General features: G+C 40.0%; 1 protein-coding gene across 1 annotated transcript in view; it reads left to right on the top strand.

Moving 5' to 3' along the window:
• The first annotated feature begins 5,079 nt into the window (after nt 1-5,079).
• The window catches only part of LOC136875012 (zinc finger protein 155), a 69,005-nt gene continuing 50,172 nt past the window's right edge, over nt 5,080-23,912 (top strand). The window contains exons 1-2 of the mRNA XM_067148728.2: nt 5,080-5,198; nt 13,350-13,479. Of these exons, the coding sequence (XP_067004829.2) occupies nt 13,414-13,479 (66 nt within the window). The 5' untranslated portion in view covers nt 5,080-5,198; nt 13,350-13,413. The remainder of the gene's footprint in view (nt 5,199-13,349; nt 13,480-23,912) is intronic.

The raw sequence follows: 23,912 nt of genomic DNA, 5'->3' as shown, positions 1-23,912 counted from the left end.
CTTTCATTCCTTTGTCCCAGTCCGAATTTTCCTACTGCATTACCTTCTCTTCCTTGGCCAACCACTACATTCCAGTCTCCCATGACTGTTAGAACCTCGTCACCTTTTACACATTGTATTCAGTCTTCCATTTCTTCACACATTATTCCGATTTCTTCATTATCCGTGGAACTAGTAGGAATATAGACCTGCAGTGTGTATCTTGACGACAACAATACTTCTTTACTTCTTTTACTTCATTGAGCCGCATACTTCCAGTCTTGTAGCTTTTCATGAGTGAGAAGATGATCTTCAATCAATCAATCAATCAATCAATCAATCAATCAATCAATCAATCAATCAATCTATCAATCAATCAATCAATCGATCTATCTATCTATCTATCTATCTATCTATCAATCAATCAAGCAGTCAATCAATAAATCAATAAGTCAATCAATCACTACTGCTCTGCACTTTCACTATGCTGGTAGTAGGAGATTACCCACTGCCTTATTTTCTTCTTTATTATTAAACCAACTCCTGTATTTCCTTTGTTTGATTTTGTGTTTATAATTTTACAGTCGCCTGACCGAAAATCCTGCTCTTCTTGCTAACGTACTTCACTTATACCAACTTCGTCTGACGTTAGTCTATCCATTTCCCTTTTAAGACTCTGTAACCAACTGCAATGATTCACGCTTCTAGCATTCCACGCTCCGACTCGGAGAATGTCAGTATCCATCTTCTTGATGACTGCCCCACTATCCTGCAGTCCCAACCTGGATATCCGAATGCGGGACTATTTTACCTCCGAAATATCTTACCCGAGAAGAATCCATCATCGGTACATCTTTCATACAGAGAGAACTGCATGCATTTGAAGTTATTTACGGCTGTAGTTTCCCGTTGTTTTCAGCCTGTAGCAGTATTAACACAGCTAAGCCATGTTAACGATTATTACAAGGCAATATCAGTTAATGATCTAGACAGCCGCTCTTGCAACTTCCGAAATTATGCTACCCCCCTTTCGACGAACCATTCGTTAGTGTGGTCTCTCGACAGATACCTATCCGATATGGTTACTATCTGCTTCACTGGGACGCACAGGCCTTCACCACCGCGGCAAGGTCAAGTGTTTTGCAAGGGAATATACCGAGCGGAATGGCCGAACGTGAAAACGCGCTAGGACTGTGGAGTCAAGCTCAACATTCAGAAGTTGAGTGGGTTCGGATCCCATTGTCGGCTGTCTTCAGAATGGTTTTCTGCGGTTTCCCATCTTCACTTCCAGGTAAATACCGAAGTAGTTCATATGGATCAGAGCCGATTCCTTCCACTTTTTCACCCATTCACGATCATTCTATTTCATCTTAAATCAATAACAATGATCTGAATTTAGGGCTGTCAGCTAGGTGGTAGATACCGTATCATTTCTTTACCTATTTTCTTCTTAAATATTTTCAACGGACTAGGAAATTTATCCAACATTTCCCTTGATATTTTTTCCAATCCCTTACCTCTCGTCCTATAAATTGATATTTTCACCAATCTGTTGTCATTAATTCCAACTTTATTTTCATATTATGATCTTACCTACATTTAAAAGCTAGACTCAAGCTTACTTCGTCAACTAAGGTACCTATGTGTCAGGAAGGGCATCCAACCGTAAAATCATGCCATACAATTTCATTTCACTTCATGCCCGAGCACATATCAGGAAACGGGACTAATTCGTACGCATACGTCGTATTCCCAATTAACAAGTTAACCTGTAGTCAGAACGACGTGATAGTTAGACCTGAGTGGTGAAAATACGACTTTACAGTGACTAACATGAATGTCTGTGGCTCTGAATTTGTATTTCATCTGTTGGATTTTCCTCCGGGTAGAAGTTATCTTTGCGAGCCTTTATTTTCGTGTTTCTGAGTCACGAAACCTCCTTTTATTAATAGGTTTCTTCTTCTTCTTCTTATCTTTCCTTCATGGGACCTCTAAATATTAGTTCCTAATTAGCGTCGACCTCTAAGATCTTTTGCTACCATGATAATAGGTTTACTTAGTTAGGGGTTTTACACGTGCAGTTCTAAGGAAAATTCGAAATGATGGAGTATTTTGTTTTAAGTGATCACCATGAACAGTTTCAAAATACTTATTTTCATTTAAAAGCACGAATGTGCAAAATTATTCGTGACGATATATAGTAGGAAGCAAAGCAAAGTTATCACCGTACAGACCATGATAGCCCTGGGCGGGGTGGAAGGTAACGGCTTCCACTATCCGTAACCTCGACACTTGGTGGGGTAGGGGTAGAATGGTTAGTTCTACGCCCGGCCGCCTTTGCCCCTAGGAATGAACCCGGTACTACTCATTTTTGGCGCAGACTGAAAGCCATGTGCAGCTCCAGAAAGGAAATTTCATTTGTTAAATTTTGACTTTCTGACGGAGAATGGAATCCACTTCCTTCCGGATGAACCGAGCACGCCCCTGAAGTCCAACGGGACATAGCTAAATGTGACTCGAAATTGTCAATGATTCATAGGGTCCCGAGTTCGAATTTTGACTGTGTTTCAGTGGTGGTTGGTAGAGTGTTGTGTTGTCTGAATATGAAGAGGATAGTGTTGGGACTAACACAAGTACCCAGTCCCTGAGCCAGAAGAATTTATCAAAGGCGACTAAAATCCCCGACTCAGCCGGGAATCAAACCCGGCACCCTCTCAACCTTACGAGTCGGACACTAAAGGTTATTCCACTGAAGCCCAACTTGTAGGATTCCAGCAAGATGTAGCAGATATCATGGATTCAGGAGGTCAATGAGACTGTATCGCGATTGACCTGTCTAACCTATTTGATAGGGTAGATCATGGGAGACTACTAGCAAAAATGAGTGCAACTGGACTTGACAAGAGTGACTGAATGGCTGGCTCTATTTCTAGAAAATAGAACTCAGAGAATTAGAGTAGGTGAAGCTTTATCTGTCCCTGTAATAATTAAGAGGGGAATTCCTCAAGGCAGTATTATTGGACCTTTACGTTTTCTTATATATATCAATATGTGTAAAGAAGTGGAATCAGAGAGAAGGCTTTTTGCAGATGATGTTATTCTGTACAGAGTAATAAATAAGTTACAAGATTGTGAGCAACTGCAAAATGACCTCGTTGATGTGAGATGGACAGTAGGCAATGGTATGATAATAATAATAATAATAATAATAATAATTTCGTGTGGCTATCTCTAGCCGTGTGCAGCCCTTGTAAGGCAGACCCTCCAATGAGGGTGGGCGGCATCTGCCATGTGTAGAGAACTGCGTGTTATTATAGTGGAGAATAGTGTTATGTGTGGTGTGTGAATTGCAGGGATGTTGGGGACAGTACAAACACCCAGCCCCCGGGCCACTGGAATTAACGAATGAAGATTAAAATCCCCGACCCAATGGTATGATGATAAACGGGGATAAAAGTCAGGTTGTGTGTTTCACAAATAGAATAAGTCCTCTCAGTTTTAATTACTGCGTTGATGGGGTGAAAGTTCCCTTTGGGGATCATTGTAAGTACCTAGGTATTAATACAAGGAAAGATCTTCATTGGGGTAATCACATAAATATGATTGTAAATAAAGGGTACAGATCTCTGCACATGGTTATGAGGGTATTTAAGGGTTGTAGTAAGGATGTAAAGGAGAGAGCATATTTGTCTCTGGTGAGACCCCAACTAGAGTATGGTTCCAGTGTATGGGACTCTCACAAGGATTACTTGATTCAGGAACTGGCAAAAATCGAAAGGAAAGTAGCTCGATTTGTTCTGGGCGATTTCCGACAAAAGAGTAGCATTACAAAAATGTTGCAAAGTTTGGGCTGGGAAGACTTGGGAGAAAGGAGACGAGCTGCTCGACTAAGTGGTATGTTCCGAGCTGTCAGTGGAGAGATGGCGTGGGAGGACATCAGTAGACGAATAAGTTTGAGTGGTGTCTTTAAAAGTAGGGAAGATCACAATATGAAGATAAAGTTGGAATTCAAGAGGACAAATTGGGGCAAATATTCGTTTGTAGGAAGGGGAGTTGGAATTGGAATAACTTACCAAGGGAGATGTTCAATAAACTTCCAATTTCTTTGCAATCATTTAAGAAAATGCTATGAAAACAACAGATATGGAATCTGCCACCTGGGTGACTGCTCTAAATGCAGATCAGTAGTGAATGATTGATTCTAACAAGTAACAACCACATAAACACACTACCGTATAGTGAATACATCTCTTCGCATAGAGTTGGTATCACGAAGAGCATCCTACCGTAAAACAGGGCTTAATTAAAAATCAACATTTCCATTTATGTTTTCAGTAAATTTCTTGACTATATTCACAGAGAAACATTTAGTCCGACTCGTTGGCTGAATGGTCAGCGTGGGTACTGGCCTTCCGTTCAGAGGGTCCTGCGGTCGATGTCCGTCCCAAACTCTCCTAATCATATTCAGACAACATACCACACTACTAACTACCACAGAAACACGCAACAGTGATTACATCCCTCCATATAGGGTTGGCGTCAGGAAGGGCATCCGGCTGTTGAACAGGACTAAATCCACATGTGCGACATAGTTCGCACCCGCGACCCCACACGTGCGTGATAAGCGGTAGGAAAGCAAGATCCGTAGAGAGAGAGAGAGACATTTAAAGATGCCACTTATTGTTTAACACTATTTCCAGTTTATTGTGTTTGAAAACCCGTGTAGGCCAATGCTATTTAAATTTGTCAAGTTCACTTTTATTTTGGGGTGCGTTTGAACCCCCCGCCCCTCTTAAATGCTGTCATGGCTAATCACGCAACCGTGTTCAACGTAGTGAGAAAGATTTCTTTCCAAGAGCTAACTTGCAACTTGCAATACATGTCAACTGACTGGCCTATAATTGTATAAAATATATTACGGAATATAAATACGGTATATATATATATATATATATATAGAGAGAGAGATTTTGTTTTCTTTTCATTTAGAAATGCTATTCGCTATTGTTGTCGAACTAGCCTGTTTGTTGTTATAAGAGTGTTGATTTTCAATTTTTCGCAAGGTGTTTGTTGGCATCTTGGCATACATCGCGATTTCCTGTGCAGTTTTGTTGTCGAAGATCAGTAATAATCTGTCGATATCACTTAGGCCTACCGTTGACAATCATCTAGATCTCTGTCGAGAACTTAATATGCTGGGTTCCTCGTAGGAACTAAAGGTACGGTAAGCTTTATTTTTTAGCACACACTGTTCAGAAGAAGGGTAGAGTATACTTATATCAAATATTATTCAAGGTTTGTTGTTAATGGCAGTGGCGGCTGGTGCAGAAAATCAGTTATGTGCTGTATCCCATCCCCCGTCCAAAAATTAAAATATTTAGAAACATATGCGGTTTTCAAGAGGCTCTCCACTGAGTTTTTCATACTGAACAAATACGCAAACAACCCCAACACATATATACATTCCTCATACAAAACGAATTAAACACACTTAATAACACCTTCAATCACAAAACATTCAAGAAGTCAGAAACACTTGGTGTGAGCGCGCAAAAACAGAACTTCGCAATTTTATAAAAATAATTGAAATAAAATCAGCAACGTTGTAATGCAAAATTACATGTTATGTTGTTATAGTAGGCCTAAAATTTATGTCCGCCTCCGTAGTGTAACGGTTAGTGTTATTAGCTGCCGTCCTCGGGTTCCATCCCCGGTACTGCCAGAAATTTAAGAATGGCAGGAGGGCTGGTATGTGGTTAAAATGGTACCTGCAGCTCACCTCCCATTGGGGGTGTGTCTGAAAAGAGCTGCACCACCTCGGGATGAGGACATGAGTTTACTGAATGAAATTTATAAACTAGACATTTTGTAATTAAAGGACATCACAATATCATGCCCTTATTTTGACAACATAAAAAATACATTTTTTTATAGTTAATCGATTTACAAATGTGGCTATGGAATAGGCAAGTTGGGAGTATTAAAAGACCTGCAGCTGATGGCTTTCTCTACAGTATTTTGTTTCCCGTATGCTTTGAGCTATCCACTCTTAAATACAGTACCAATACTACCACTGAGTCACCTGCCACATTCTCATTTTAATCGAAATTCTGGCATGACTAGTGCTGCCTCTGTGTGGTCGAACGAAAACTCGCTGTGAAGTCATGTCTTGGCTCTGGCTGTTCTTTCCACAGCCTATCGAAGAAGTTAGGCACGCATGCACAAAAGGCGGAGTTCCTGCTCTCTGGCAAAAGGCTTAGAAATTCTCGCTGAGCCACACTGGGCTGTGATGTACACAGCCAGCCCCCCGGCGTGGAGCACACGACAAGTTACGTGGTTGTGAGGAGAGTAGAATGATTTGTTATTCTTCGGCTGGCGTCTTTTTCATTGCACTGAATTTGACTGTAGACAATATTATTAAAGTAATTTATTTTTCAAATAGACAGTGTGCTGCAGCACTTCAGCACATAAGGTACGGCCGCCCCTGGTTAATGGTAATGTATATTTGTAAAATAATAATTAGAGAATGTATACATCGTTGAGTGGAGTCAAAGTCTTAATTTTCCAAATATTCCACAATGCAACTTTAAAGGTTCTCAGTCTTTCAGCCACTAATTGTAACATGTACACACAAACACTGGTTTTCAACTGCTGGCAGTTGTGCATACCTGAGTTTCATTGCGTTGGATATGGTTCGTGTACTTTCACCATGTAGAGAATTATTGTGTAGTTGTTTGTGTCAAGGAGGTTTATTATGAGAGTAAATCTTTGTTAACGTGGGTGCGAAGGAGATGTTAGGATTCGTCAATGTTGCTTGCAAGAGGTGTACATGCTATACAAGGTTACAGACTTAGGTAAGGGTAGTGACAAGGCCATTGGTCTGAGGGCAAGCAAAGGCGGCCTGGAGGTTTAGCCCACAGGTTTGAGCTGTGAAGTTGCCCACATGCCTCCAGTATCCCCTCTGTGAAAATATTGGCTAGTTACAAGACCATTTACTGAATTAGTTAGACCATTAGCTAAAATATCGGTGAATTTCACTCCTTCTGTACTGAATATATGCACGTTATGTGTACATCCGCCACATGCCATGTCAGGTGTTAAACTTCACAGTCTCGTGAATTTTGTAGAATATGCCAGCCCTGGTCACACATGGTGTGAGCTCTATAGGAGACAATAGCAAATTACTCCAGACAGTAGAAGCACAGAAAATGGCTGCTTTTCCCGGATTGACATCGCCTCCATTTTAATGTTTCCATATAAGTAAGAATATTTCCAGGTGTGAGCTGGTGGGTCTCTGGCAAGCATGAAGGGAGGATCTCTCTTCTCTGTTTCTTTGAGTGTCTCCATATATCATTTCGAATGATTTTTTTCATTCCTAAACATTCACTCCAAGTAGTTAAGTAGCCTACTACAATAATCTCCAAATGTTGGAATAGTCCTATATATATGCACTCTTCATTACATTTCAGTATAGCTGGTTATCTAGTTGTCATTTTCTCTAAAATATTTATGGAAATAGGCAGAGAAATAAAGGAAATTATGAATCTTGTAAGATGGTGCCATTATCATATTTTGCTGTTTATGCGTAGATGGTAAGGTTGCAGTGCTGATAGGAATAAGACTAGGGTTGTGAACCTGTTTATGTGTGGAGCAATAAGCATTTGATCGTTCGTAAATGTCTTTCAGGGAATAAGTAATTGATGCTGCCATTTTCTGTTAGTTATACTTGACACATGACTTGACATACATTACATAAGCACATTCAGGACCTACACACCAAGCTTATTTAATCATGACATGCAATAAAACAACCATAATAGATTTAAATGCGGTTACAGTCTCCTTGTTGCAAGACATTATTTGTTCTGCAGAAAACCGAGCGAGTTGGCCATGCATTTAGGGGTGCCCCACCGTGAGCTTGCATTCGGGAGATAATGGGTTAGAACCCCACTGTCGGCAGCACGAAAGATGGTTTTCTGTGGTTTTCCATTTTCACACCAGGCTGTAACTTAATTAATGCAATGGCTGCTTCCTTCTCACTTTTAACCCTTTCCTATCCCTTCATCACCATAAGACCTATCAGTGTTGGTGCGACATAAAGCAACTTGTAAAAGAAATGTTCTGCAGAAAAGTAGTTATCAGAATTATTTGCTGTGCACATCCAAAACACACATGTGAAAATTTATAAGAGTCTTCAAAAATAACCATTATCATGCATGTACAATATACAGAGGTGGTCAGAAGCAATGTGAACCGGGTATGTGACTGTTACAGGGTTGGTCATACTGATAAATAATTCAAAAATCATAATTCGATATCTCACGCCTTTGTCGTTTTATCAGCTGCTGAATTTAGCCAACCAGATCACTTCGCAGGTGAATTCGAATATTGTTAAACCTGGATGTGGGATAAGATTGGCTTGAGAGCACCATTCAAAGGGAACAACTTTGCCAGGAGAGGGTTTTGAGCATGGACCTATGGACTGACAGGATTGCGCCATAGGAAGTACGGTACAGTGACACCAGCTGTAAACCACGGTATGTTTTTGTGTAATGTTGATTTCTTGGCAAGGTTCTCAAGCTAGTCTAAAGCCACATGTGGATTTGGCAACACTGCCTCAAGTTATTGCTTTATTCAGTGAAAGAGTACATAAATTCCAAAATGTTTCATCCTTGAAGCAATAATTTGTTGATCAGTATCATTGACCATTAATGTATTGCTGATGTTTCCAATTACCAGTGTAAATTTTTATTTACATGTAAGGTTTTTACTGGAAATACATTCAAATGCAAACGAAAATCTGTAGGAAACATAAGAAGTAAATTAAACATGTACTGTCATCAAATAAAAGCAGAAGTATAGGTAATGAAGCATCGTTTTCTATGAAATGAAATGTCGTATGGCTTTTAGTGCCAGGATATCCCAGAACGGGTTCGGCTCGCCAGGTGCAGGTCTTTCTATTTGACGCCCGTAGGTGACATGGGCGTCGTGATGAGGATGAAATGATGATGAAGACAACACATACACCCAGCCCCCGTGCCATTGGAATTAACCAATTAGGGTTAAAATCCCCAACCCGGCCAGGAATCGTACCCAGGACCCTCTGAACTGAAGGCCAGTATGCTGACTGTTCAGCCAACGAATCAGACATCGTTTTCTATAAGCAGTGCGCACAAGATTTGAGCTCACTTGTAAAAATCTAATTGATTAGAAGCCATTAGCAGGCTCTGTTGTCATTTGGGCTTGAATTATTACTTACTGGCTTTTACTCCCAGCTTCACATGCTTTGACCAGGTTTTTCAAATCCAAGGGATTGCGTCCCTTGAAGTAAGTTTAAAAATAACTGAGTGTAACAGAAAAATGTACTGAAATAAACTGTGAATATCCTTAGTTTAGATGTAACCCTCCCAGTGCTGACTAATATTAAATCCAATGACTTAGCAAATGTCATAGTATATCATCTTATAGCGTGTGGGGCCTCCTGTGGCCCTGCGAACTGCAGTGAGACGCCTTGGAAGTGTGTCGACAAGTCCCTGGTAGTCCTCTGGACGCAGCTGACACCAAATCGTTTGCAGAGCGGCCGCCAAAGCTGGTCTGTTCGTGGGTGCAGGACCCATGGCACGGAGCCTGCATTCCAGGGCATCCCAGATATGCTCGATATGGTTCATATCTAGGCTCCTGGGTGGCCATGGCAGTCGTTGGACCTCCGCTGCATGTTCCTGGAACCATTCCTGGGTGACGTGGGAGCGATGTGATGGCGCGTTATCATCTTGAAACACCGCAGAACCGTCTGGGCACTGGAAGGGCAAAAATAGGTGGAGATTGTCTCTGAGCAGCTCAACATACCGTGTGCCATTCAAAGTCTCTTCCAGAACAACTAGGGGACCCATTCCATATCAGGAAAATGCACCCCAGACCATAACAGAGACACCACCACCCTGGACCACACCTTTAAGGCAGGCGGGATCCATCGCTTCATGTGGTCTGCGCCATACACAGTGCCTCCCATCGGCATGGTGCAGTTGAAATCGCGATTTGTCTGACTATATCACGTTATGCCATTGTTCCAGTGTCCATCCCTGGTGACTGGCAACAAATCGCATCGTCGTGCCCGATGACGTTGGGTTAACAGTGGCACCCGTGTGCGGCGCTGGCTCCCATACCCCAAAGAACCCATGTTCCTACGGATTGTCCACTGGGAGACATGTCTAGCATGGCCTGTGTTGAATTGAGCCGTGATTTGTTGCATGGTTGCCTGCCTGTCACTATTGACAATCTGTCTCGGATGTCGTCGGTCACGGTTTTCGAGGATGGCTAGACGGCCGGTTGTTCGTCTGTTGTGGATGGTGACACCCGCATTCAGCCATTCAAGATACACCCTGGACACGGTTCATCGTGTGAAGCTGAATTCCCGCACCACTTCCGAATTCGCACTTCCCATTCGTCGGGCACTGACCACCATACCCCATTCGAACGGTGTCATCTCACGACGACGTTCCATGTTACACCTGTCACATGCACAGCCACTGCTCACAAGGTCTCCTATACAACTGCCACTGGCACAGGGGGCGTGTGGTGTGCAGATAACACACCTGCGCATCAGTACTCCGCTATCCCATGACACTTGCTCAGTCAGAGTATATGCAACTGTTCTTGTTTCTGTTTGTTTATTTGTTACCCATTAATGAGTTATTATATATATTTTTAATGCTATTTATTCAGGGTGTCGACCTATAGTGATCTTTTGCCCCTACTTGCACCATATGATATGAACCTCCATGTAATTGGAATTGGAGAAGTGTAGAGAGTTCAATTTGAGGAAAGGAATGTTAAGGACGACACAAACACCCAGTCCCCAGGCCAGGGATATTAATCATTTACAATTAAATACCCCTGACCCAGCCGGGAATCGAACGTGGGGCCGCCCGGTGACGTGCGGACGTGTTGCCCCCTACACCGTGGGGCCGGACAATGATTATATTTATGAAGTATAAAAGTTATAATGGTATTGTTTGCAGTTATTGTATGCTTCTGTTCCCATCTCCATTTCATGAAAATAAAGATTCTGCCCTTATGATACTTTTAAAACAGATTTGCAAACTACACTGCCTAATAAAAAAATTGCAGCACCCAGAAGTAGACGAGAAAACGAAATGAAACTTTACATGTTGAGAGGGTATGCGATGTTATTTCACTGATTACAAAATCAAGTCTAATTTACAAAGAAATTGGCAATACTTATCAGTATGACGTTGCACCCCTTCTGGCCTGGATATATGCGCTGATTTGCTTGGGAAGGGTGCCTGAACCGCTCAAGCCGTTTCGACATGTATGTACCTGCAAAACGTAAGCCAAGAGCAGTTTGACGTATACGTGTACGGACTAGGCTAGCGATGTTTTCGATGTTCATATGCCTGCCGTCTGTTGGTCGTCAATGTGAACATTTTAGCACAGCTCGCAGCATTGGGTATCATTCTATGCAGGGGAGTATCTTCTTCCTTAATGTGGCATTGTGTTGGCATAAAAAGAATTTGTTCCATCAACGTCAATCATTGTAAACAACACGGTGGCGTCCTTGCATAGTCTGTATTTATCTAATGCAGCTCTCGAATGCATATTAGGTGAAAGTAGTGATGAGAATAATCCGAGTGATAATGAAAATTTAGTGATGATGATTATGCACAGCAAGAAATTACGTGTGATGTAAATAATGATAGTAATATAATTGAATGCTCACCTGAGTGGTCATGGACACCTGTTGATTCTAATTTTATTCCAACAAGATGGTAATTAGGCATTTTGTTACTTTACATGCCACCTTTTTGTATGTAGATACAACATGTGCATGATATGAACTGCATATCCACTTATTTTAAATAAAATCAGATAAGTCGTTTAGAAGTTATAGCAATATTTGTGACAGATAAAATTGTGATATTTTTCTAAAATTTATTATTACTGCAAGGTAAAACTTGGCCAACTTTTAATACTGGTTTGAAGGGTTAAGGATGTTGTGTCCTTTCCTGAGGGAAGCTGATCTAAAACTGTTGTAACTGGATGGAGTTGACGTCCAGACTGGTCCCACATGTTCTATTGGGGACAGATGTGAGAATTTTGGTGGGCACGGGAGTACCTTAACATCACATAGACAGTTCATAGAGTCACGTGCCATGTGTGGAGGAGCATTATCCTGTTGAGAAATGGCACCACAATACTGTCACATGAGGACGCAGAGTGTCTGTGACGTTACAAACCATTATTCTCGTCATTATTCCGTATTGAAAAATAGCTGATCACAAAGTTTATACAAGGAGTAAGGAGGTGGTATTAAAATTACTCCTTGTATAAACTTTGTGTCCGTGACGTACCATTGTACTTTCATAGTTCCCTTCACTACCTCTTGTGACTTGAAGTCATTCATACCCAATGCCTCCCCATACCATGATGCCAGGAGTAACACCATATTTCCAAAACATTAGAAGAAAGGGCGGGACCTCTCACCAAGTCACTGCCATACTTGCAGACGATGGTTGTCCAGGGTAGTACAGAACCGTGATTCATCGTTCATCGCTGAACATAAAATGCAACGCTATACATCAGCAGTCCATGCTTCCCAGTCATGGCACCACTCCAAATGCAGCCATTTTTGTTCTGGTGTTAACGGCAGCCTATGCATGGGGCGTTAATCCCCTAGTCTGGCTGCAGCTAGTTTCCGACCATTGGTGCAGGATGACACAGGATGTGGCAGGGAATCCATTCCTGCCCTCATGTTCCCATGCAGTCCTACATCGGGCTGCTGCCTCATGCCCCATAAATCTGGATATTGCATGATTCGACCAGTCGGCTGTGTGGAGATCCACAGTGAGGTCCCTATGAAACTCTGTCAGTTGCTGATAATGCTGGCTCACATGAGTACACAGCATCTCCGTGTCCTTCACAGTGATCACTCAAATTCTGATGCTGTTCATCCCCCTTATATACCCTATCAGGCCCGGTAACAACCCTAACCACAAGCAAAAATAAATAGGCCATTCTGTCTGTCACAGAGAATTGCAACTGTGATCATTTACATAACTGCCAATTTTGTGTACGTGTGTGAAGTTACATTGACATCTGACCATTTCTTTTGGGTGCTTCAATTTTTTGTCAGGCAATGTAATTTGGTTCACATACACGGGCATAAAAAACATGTACCTGGATAAATGTGGGCTTCCTTATACACATGTGGTCTCAGAATTTTGAACATTACTTGTATAGTCGATAATTTTTATACGCATAGTTTAGAGCCTATCTTTATTTTTTCCTTAGTTTATCGAGCAACGACTTGAACAATGACTGATAATTGTATATTTTTCTGACACATGTTTCAGTGCAAAGTCAGTGAACATAATTTTCAACTACAAGACATTCTCAGTACTTCATTTGCCGTGTGAAATGGAACTGGAAGTAAAGATCAAAGAGGAACCAGACTGGATTGAAGAAACAACAAGTACTTCACTTGTAAGTATCATATCAATCAACTTAAAGTGATTCAAATTTATCACTTAGGAGTGTTATGGCACGTCTCAGTGCAAACTCTCCAGCGAAGGCCAAGTTTTAGTGAAATGTTTTGGAGAAGAGGGGAATTTCCATAATTTTTCTTTGCTCTGCCTGTTATCACATAGAAGACAGTCTCTTGTAATCTTCAGAGATTGTGGCTTGCAGTTCAGTGACTTCTCATCTTGACAGGAAAAATGTACGTCTGAGTAGCTCAAATGGTAGACTGCTGGCCTTCTGATCTGTTGGCAACTCTGATCCAGTATTATGTGAAGATGCTGATCTGGCATGTGTTGGCAATTTTACTGGCATGTAAATTAATTCCTGCATGACTAAATTCTGGCATTTCGGTGTCCTTGAATCAATCAGTAACTACTGATCTGCATTTAGGGCTGTTGCTCATATGGCAGAATCTATATCAAGTGTTTACCTAAAGTTTTCCTAATGATTTCAGAGGTTTTGAAATTTTACTGAATATTTCCCTTGGTAAATTAGTCAAATATCTTTTTCCCTTTCTATAAACAAATATTTCCACAATTTGTCCTTTTGAATTTAAATTTTTTTCATATGTAATTTCCTATTTTCATGAGCTCCATTGAAGCCTATACTTTGCTGATATTCTACACCATCTCTCCACACTGCTTAGTCAAGCAGCTTGTATCCTTACTGTCAAGTCTTTCAGCCCAGAATTGGTAATATTTTTGTAATGACATGGTGTGTGCTTTCGTGGTTATCCCTCCTGGATGAATACCTTGCCTACTGACTCTACTGTATTTTCCTTAGTATGAAGCAATGCTGAAGCAGGTAGAAGATCATATTATTCTTAACAGTCATAAGTTAGTGCCTGTCGTTAGTGTAGTATCGCGATTAACAATGGCTTGGCAGCAAACACGTACTCCAGCTCTGTTACTATCAGACCTTGAAAAACCACAAGAAAACAATCAGATGATGAAGAAACATTATCAGTTGTAGAAGTAATGAGTGATGGTGAGGATTATATACCTCAAAAATCTGGTAATGTGTTGGATAGTCCTGCAGGTCATGCAATACAAGTATTGTAAGACAGAGATTCAGCTAATGGGTCTATGCTTGAAGTGGACTTTGCATCCTGAATAGATGCAGTTCCTTCTGCAACTAGCCATGATCAGTCTTGAAGCAGAGAACGATCTGGTAGCAAAGGGCAAAATATCCAAACAGGTGGTGGCAGTAAACATGAACTGGGAAATTCATACCTTCGATGAGGGATTCAGTTTCATTGCTGATGTATATTATAGACCATACGTTCTTTTCACCTGTCTTCACAGACTTCATTACACAGTCGTGGAATATCTGGATATGGCAACTTCAGATTCTGGAGGATTAAAACATCGCGGGAACAGATTATTGATGTAGAAATGCAATGTATTTCATAAGACTGCCTGAAGCAGGCATTCATCAAGTGCTCATATTGTGATGAGTATCTTTCCAGTATTTTATACTCTGTGGACACTTTTTTCCTTATAATCTTCAACCAAAAGCCACCAGCAACCCTTTTCTGAGCTTGGTATATGAATAATAACTGTCCTTATGATGTCCCCAGAATTTAAAATTGCAAGCAGTAAACTAAGACAAACTACAAGAAAATTTGAATAACATGTCATCCACAGTACTGCAACCAATCCAGCTGTCTGAGAGTTCCTCGTCCAGGTAGGCAGACATTTCTGTATACCAGTAAGATGCAATCCCATCTTATTGGAATATAAAATTGTGAAAACTCTCTTTATGTGGTGGAAATATTTACAACTTTAACATATCAAGATATGACATACCTGCCATAGTGAAATGTCGTATGGCTTTTAGTGCCGGGATATCCCAGGACGGGTTCGGCTCGCCAGGTGCAGGTCTTTCTATTTGACACCCGTAGGTGACCTGCGCGTCGTGATGAGGATGAAATGATGATGAAGACAGCACACACACCCAGCCCCCGTGTCATTGGAATTAACCAATTACGGTTAAAATCCCCGACCCGGCCGGGATTCGAACCCGGGACCCTCTGAACCGAAGGCCAGTACGCTGACCGTTTAGCCAACGAGTCGGACACCTGCCATAGTGATCTCTGATGACAGGAAGGATTCTTACACCTTTGATTTCAGATCACACAAATTACATTAGACTTTTGGGAGTCTCAGTCTTATTCCATGTTAGCGTCGGCATTTTCTTTGCCCATCATATGGAGAGTGTGATGGGTAAGTTTCCTATTTAAATTAATTGTCACTGGGCAAGTTGGCCATGTGGTTACGGGCACACAGCTGTGAATTTGCATCTGGGCGATAGTGGGTTCAAACCCCACTGTTGGAATCCCTGAAGAAGGCTTTCTGTGATTTCCCATTTTCAAACCAGGCAAATGCTGCAGATGTACCTTAATTAAGGCCATGGCCTCCTCCTTCCCACTGCTAGCCCTTTCCTATCCTATCTTCACCATAAGACCTATCTGTGTCGGTGCAACATAAAGCAAATTGTAAAAAAAAGTATTTAAAAAATTGTTACTGTATCTCTAGAAACCAGGCAAGTAGCAAAGTTATTGACCTTTGTTTGTCCAGTGTGATCCTTCAATACTTGTATAGCATGACCTGGTCATCTGCCTGTAAATACTGTGACAGCTCTATTGACATTCCTTAAAATATTCAACCAAAGGAGAAATGTTACTTAACATCAATATATATATATCTCTCTATGAGAATGACTGAACTCTATAGCTGCAGTCGCTTAACTTTTCAAGCGGTAATGACGGAATAAATCGTCATGGTGGCATGGCTTCCTAAGTGGCTATGACGGAATATTCTGTCATCACATTGTAAATATCTTTCGGCAATGGGTATGACGACTTATTCTGTCATAGGATTCTGAGATCGCTTTCCTGTGTGCATGTATGTTAGTTTCGAGCTTTGTCTACAGCAGCACTCTCCTAAACTCATGTGACCGGGCAAAATGCTTTCGTTCCGCGCCCAGCTGGTAGGCAGCCAATACTGACCACCAGACTGCTGAGAGTGGTAAATAGTGCATTATGACAGGTGCAAGCGGAGCTCGGAAACGTCTGCGAGAAGAATAACTGTTTGATTTCTTATACTGTGACAATTTGGAGAGTGATGTGTCATCTGATAGTGAGACTAATGTTGAAATGTCAGGAGATAAGGAGTGGAATGGTGAAAGCGACTCAAGTGAACTTGATAGACCTAGTTGTGATATTCTGCCGAGATTTACATTTACGGTGCACCCTGATCTAAATGTACAAATTGAAGATGTAAATAATCCGCTAGAATATTTTCAATTGTTTATCACTCCTGAATTAGCGGAACTAATAAGTATGAAAACTAACTGGTATGCTCAGCAGTTTTAAAGAGCACATCTACCTTGAAACTGTATTCGAGAGTCAATCAGTGGACTGACACGAATAAGGATGAATTTATATCTTTACTTGCATTCTTTCCCTTGCAAGGCATTCATCAGCTACCTGACAACAGGAGCTACTTTTCTCATAGACAGATATTAGAGATCCCAATATTTTTGGAGCTGTTTTCTGAAAGAAGATTTCATCTCCTTCTCAAATTCTTACCCTTTGTCGATAACGAAGCATACGATGAAGCCACATGTGGTCTGAAGAAACTAGCAAACTCACCAGTAACTTAGAAGATAAAATACTGTGTAGTCAACATACTTTGTCCTTGTGGCAGCCTCCTCATGGGGGAAGTTGTATTAATAAGAAATTAATAATTGAAACCTATTCTGGACCACTTGAATAGCAGATTCCGAAGTGTGTACACACCCGAAAACAATGTGTCTGTAGATGAGTTTCTTATGTCGCGGAAGGGACGTTTGTCATGGAAAGTTTTCATACCTTCTAAGTGCTCTAGATTTTGTATCAAATCTTTTGAACTGTGTGAATCTAAGTCTGGTTATGTGTGGAATTTCTTGGTGTATATAAGAAAAGACACCCAGTTTGATGACGCTCTGAAAAATGAAGCGTATGGTTCAAAAGTTGTTTTGCAACTTATGGCACCGCTTCTAAAGCAAGGGTATTGCGTCACAATGGATAAATGGTTCTCGAGCCCAGATTTGTACAACAAGCTGTGTGATAACGAGACAGCTGCAATGGGTACATCAGGGCATTCCATCGGAAATCAAAAACAACACACTCAGGAAGGGAGAAAAAGTGGCAGTTTATAAAGGGGAACTCATGATAATGAAGTGGAAGGATAAAAAGAATATGTACCTCATAAGCATTACGCATGATGATACCATGGTATTGTGTAGGGAGAGAGGGAAAGAAACCACAGTACCAAAGTTGGCTATTGACTACAACTTTCAAATGGGCGGAGTTGACCTGAGTGATGATATGCTGCCTAAATGCCTACTTGTTGTACAAGAAGTCAGGAGGTCCGGATACCTGATTAGAATTCCAGATGAGACTTATTGAGAACATCATAATGATGTATAATAAACATGAAAGACCGCAGCCAGGCAGACCTTCAAAGACTCTTCCCCCAACAAGAATCAATGGCACTCACATCACATTGATGTGTTTCCATACAATCGCCTATAGGTACATCATTTTTGTATTATGATGATTGTTATCAGATTCCCCTTGATTTGATTTTCAACAAGAATTGATGATGACTCCAAGGGAGTCGAAACCGGTCTTCTTATAATTTAATATATTATTTCACGATGTGTTGAATAGTGGAACATCCCTCAAACTCTATCTTATTAGTTAAATGTCAACACGGAAATGAAAATCATAACCTACGACTCAACAGTTACCGTAACAGTATTACACCATATGTTGCAATGTCTTTAAAAGTTATTTCACAAAATACTATATCCATATCTGATATTAGGCAGCAACTCTCACTCTACTCTAAAAAAAAAAGGGACAATGAGACTCTTAAAGTTGAAAATCAAGAATTAAAAGAAAGACTGCGATCGCTAGAATTTGGGACTGACCATTCTTCGAGTGATATACCGGTACAAGTAACAAACTCGAGCACGTGGTGTCAAGTAGTTCGTGGATGGCCGGCTAAGAAGAAATCTACAACTGAATTTCCAGAAATAAACATTAGAAATAGGTTTTCTGCCCTAAATAATTTAATCCTGGAAGAAAGTGATCGCGCGCGTGAAACCAAATCATCGCGATCCGTTGCCGTGCCGAGTTTAAAATTTAGGCCTAGAATTCAGATTCAAGACCCAGTTAGGCCTAAATCAGCGAAGGTAGCTGTGTTTGGTGATAGCCAAGGAAGGGGAATTGCGGGAGTGATTAACGACGAGAATATAGCAGCAACCGGAGAAATATATCCACGAGCTTCTATCAGCAGTGTAGTGCAAAACGTAGAAGCAGCAACTAGGAACTTCGGGAGCGGCGATGCAGTGCTTATCATCGGTGGGACGAACGACGTAGCTCGCAACGACGCCAAGAATGTAAGATCACAACTTAAACATACACTAGGGAAGCTGACCCACACTAACGTTTTTGTAGTGAACGTGCCCCACAGGCATGATTTGAGTAGAGACTCGTGTGTGAACATTGAAGTGGACAAGGTCAATACAGATATTGTTAAAATTTGTAAACATTTTCGGAATTCTCAGATTATTGAATGCAGCAGTTTTGAGAGATACTGTTATACAAAACATGGCCTCCATCTAAACAATTCAGGTAAACGAAAGATAGCAAATATTGTTCTAGATTTGATTAATCTTAAGATATGTACTGTAAAACAGGCAACTCCCTTGAGTTATAATACTGACCAGGAAAACTAGTAGAAAGAGCCAGCTGTACTTCAAGCTGGCTCAGTCAACTAGAAAAAGAAACTCAGGATACTAAGGAATTTCAAGTTACCCAATTGCAACAGTCAAGTTTTAGGGAGGAAGGGGGTCTGAGATTGCTCTTGGTAAACTGTCAAAGTGTAGTAAATAAACAATTAAAATTCGGTACATTGTTGGAATCTTATGAGACTGATGTGGTGATAGGAGTGGAATCGTGGTTGAAAGAAGGGGTGGGTAATAGAGAAGTATTTCCAGAAGGGTACACAGTCTATCGTAGAGACCGAGGAGATAAAAAGGGAGGGGGGGTGTTTATTCTGGTAAAGGAAACTTACTGTTCACATGAATGGTTTACCGATGAAAGGGATGAAATATTAGGGATAAAATTAGTTTGTGATAATATGAAGGAGGTGGGAATTATAGGAACATACAGGCCTGGAAGAGAGGAAAGAGACATGGAAATCTTTGAAAAAATAATAGATTATACTCGTAAAAACAATAATAATGATATGGTAATAATTGGGGGAGATCTAAATTTGCCTGAAGTTGAATGGAAAGGAGCTGCAAGTGAAGCCCATGAACAGAAACTGGCAAATAAGTTAATTTGGGAGGGAGGATTTACACAAGTAGTACAAGAACCGACTCGTCTCAATAACTTACTAGATGTATTCTTGGTTAAACCTTGGGAAATTGTTGATAAAACTGAGGTAATTGAAGGAATAGGAGACCATAAGGCTGTAATAATGGATGTAGGACTCGTACCAAAAAGGCTTAATAAGAGGGTTACAAAAGACAAGAAATTGTACAGAAAAACTAAAGTTGATGAATTTGGGACTTACCTTAAATCACAATTCAGTTGTTGGATAAGTGAAGGGAGTAACGTGGATACACTCTGGGCTAAATTTAAAGGAATTATTTGGGAAGGAGAGAAGAGATTTGTACCTGTTAAGAAGGGTAAAATGACCTCAGACCCTGTTTATTATACAAGGGAAATAAGAAAATTAAAAAGAAAATGTAGAATAGTAAACAGGAAAATCAAAGAGGGTAGGGAGAGTAGAGAAACTAGAAAACAACTAATGAGGGAACTGAATAGAGTGATAAAGGAAGCCAAAGAGAATTATATGAATGGCATACTTCAAGAGGGTAATGACCACAAAGGGAAATGGAAAAAGCTGTATTCATATATCAGGAATCAAAAAGGAAAAGGAATCCAAATTCCTACAATGGTGGGAGAAGGGGGTGAACACTATTTAACAGATACTGAGAAAGCAAACCTATTTAGTAGGGAATTTAAAGATTCAGTAGATGATTGTCAAGAGTTGGAAACTAAAAGAGAAGATAGAGAGGGAGAGAGACAGAGGGAAACAAGAAGCTTCTCATTCACAAACAAAGATATTTTCAGAGAAATCCAATTGCTTCAGCAAGGAAAAGCAGCAGGAAGTGATCAAATTACTGGGGAGGTATTAAAGACAATGGGGTGGTACATAGTGCCCTATTTAAAATTTCTCTTTGACTATGTCATAAATAATAGTGTAATACCAAAGGAATGGAAGGAATCTATAATAATACCAATTTATAAAGGAAAGGGTGATAAAAGGAAACCAGAGAACTACAGACCAATCAGCCTGACCAGTATAGTTTGTAAAATTCTGGAGAGTTTAATATCGAAGTACATCAGAGGGATATGTGATGATAAAAATTGGTTCATGAGGAGCCAGTATGGATTTAGAAAGAAATTTTCTTGTGAGGCACAACTGGTGGGATTTCAGCAGGACATATCAGATCAGTTGGATTCAGGAGGTCAGTTAGATTGCATAGCCATAGATCTTTCCAAAGCCTTTGATAGAGTGGAACATGGAATATTATTAAAGAAATTGGAGGGAATAGGATTGGACGTAAGGGTTACACGTTGGATAAAAGCATTTCTAAATTCAAGGGTTCAGAAAGTCAAAGTAAGAAATAATGTATCTCAGGAAGAGAAAGTTTGGAAGGGAATTGCACAGGGTAGTATAATCGGTCCGTTACTTTTCTTAATATACACAAATGATTTAGGGAACAATATAACATCAAAAATAAGATTGTATGCAGATGACATAATTGTTTATAGAGAAATAAACAACATTGAGGATTGTTCAGAATTACAAAGGGACCTTGAAAGTATCCAACAATGGGTTGAAGAAAATAATATGAAGGTTAATGGAGGCAAATCAACTATTACAACTTTTACAAACAGGAGCTTTAAAACTGAATTTGAATATACTTTGGATGAGCTAGTTATCCCAAAAGATGGGAAGTGCAAATACTTAGGTGTGAGATTTGAAAGTAATTTGCACTGGAAGGGTCATGTGGATGACATTGTTGGGAAAGCATACAGATCATTACATGTCATAATGAGGCTACTTAAAGGATGCAACAAAGAATTAAAAGAAAAAAGTTACTTGAGTATGGTTCGTCCATTATTGGAATATGCAAACAGTGTTTGGGATCCTCACCAAGAATACCTAATAAAAGAAATAGATAGTGTGCAGAGGAAAGCAGCAAGATTTGTAACAGGGGATTTCAGGAGAAAGAGTAGTGTATCAGAAATGTTAAAGGAACTTGGGTGGGAAACTTTAAGTAAGAGAAGGGAGAAAACTAGACTTATAGGATTATATAGAGCCTATACAGGAGAAGAAGCATGGGGAGATATCCGTGAGAGGCTTCAGTTGGAAAATAATTATATCGGCAGGACTGACCACAAATATAAAATTAGAAGGAATTTTAGCAGAAGCGATTGGGGTAAATTTTCATTCATTGGGAAGGGTGTGAAGGAGTGGAACAGTTTACCAGGGGTAGTGTTTGATCCTTTTCCAAAATCTGTACAGATATTCAAGAAGAGAATAAACAGCAACAGAGAAAATAAATGAAGTGTTAGAGGGCATTCGACCAGTGCAGGTTATTGTAAATAAAAAAAAATGTGTGTGAATAAATTAATTCCATCCCCTGGTCTAAGGAGTTTGGACAGCCAAAGTAGGGGACTGCCTGTAGGGGTGAAGTACAGTGGGGACTTCGAGGGCCCTGGGACCGCTACGGTAGCTGTGAAGGCCCTTCAGGAACTCTGAAAAGTGGTGGCAAAAGGGGCTCTGGTTAAGACGCAGCAGGTCGTTATGCTACTTAGGATCCAGAACGGGTAAAAAAAAAAAAAAAATAGTAAATAAATAAATGCAATGTAAATATTAATGTTATACCAGTTGTATAGTATCATTTGAAGTAATTCCACATACTGTATATCAGTTGACTATATTTGTAAGTAGTACAGGAGATATTATAAGTAGAATTTTGTAAACAATATAAATTTATTAAGGATGAGCTGTGTGTTTAATAGAAAAAATTGTTAGCGTAAATTGTATAATATTGTATTATAGGAAAAATTTTCTTCTCTTGTTAATTTATTATTTAGTGCTTGACAATAATGTATTTTAGTGTACCATTTGCCACCGAGGTAGACACCTCATTTGCAAATAAACAGATTTTGATTTGATTTGATTTGATTTGATAATTTTAATGCTAACATACACACATATACATAATAAATTACGGTAAATACAATGAAGCGAGCGATAATAAATTCATACATAGCGAAATAAGATCAAACAATAATAATAGTTACAGTAACAATAATAATAATAATAATAATAATAATAATAATAATAATAATAATAATAATAATAATAATAATACAGATAAAATAATAATAATACAGAGGAATGTTTGCAACATGATTTGAACTGTTACAGTTAGACCTTTGGTCATGCAGAGTATTTGGTAAAATGTGGGTGTCAGTACAGAATGTGGGTACAAAATTTCTACAGAAAGATGCTATTCCTTGTCTATGAAAGGTGAAATATGATTCTCTCCTCCAGCCACTTGAGGGGTTTCCTCAAGTTGAGCACTGACACGCTATGTGTAAACTGTCCAAGTCTTGGTTTTACACATAGCCATTAAAGGCATCCATATACATCTTGATCGAAGACTTAAATCTAACTTCAATCATTACAAAATCTCTGAAAATATCAACATCCTTTTTGATGAATTAATAAATTTCACAAATAAATATATCGAATGAAAATCCACAGCCTCTTTTCAGTCATTTGACTGGGTCAGGAATGGAATGAATGAAGCCCCATCTAGCAGTGAGGATAAGAATTGTGCCAGCTGTCAAAGCCTGTCACACTCTTCTGGGGCAGTGATTAATGACTGACAGATGAAATGAAATATTGGAGAGTGTCCTGGAATGAATGGTGACGGAAAACCTGTCCCACCTCTGCTTCGTCCAGCATGAATCTCACATGGAGTGACCGGGATCTGAACAACAGAACCCAACACTGAAAGGCCGGCGCCCTGCCGCCTGAGCCATGGAGGCTCTATAAATAAATACATCATAAATGATATAAATATCATGAATATAAATATGTCAGATAACCATATATCATATATAAATAGTATAATAAATAACTATGAGGGTAATCCCAAAAATAAGGACTCCTATTTTTTTATAAATACAGAACTCTGTCCGTGTGGCTGTTGGTAACAATATTGTGAAGTGTGTTTCCCAGACTTGCATA

This window comes from Anabrus simplex, chromosome 5 (genome assembly GCF_040414725.1).
Source record: "Anabrus simplex isolate iqAnaSimp1 chromosome 5, ASM4041472v1, whole genome shotgun sequence".
Lineage (NCBI taxonomy): Eukaryota > Metazoa > Arthropoda > Insecta > Orthoptera > Tettigoniidae > Anabrus > Anabrus simplex.
Note: the sequence above shows the minus strand (reverse complement) of the source record. Positions and strands in the feature narration are given on the sequence as shown.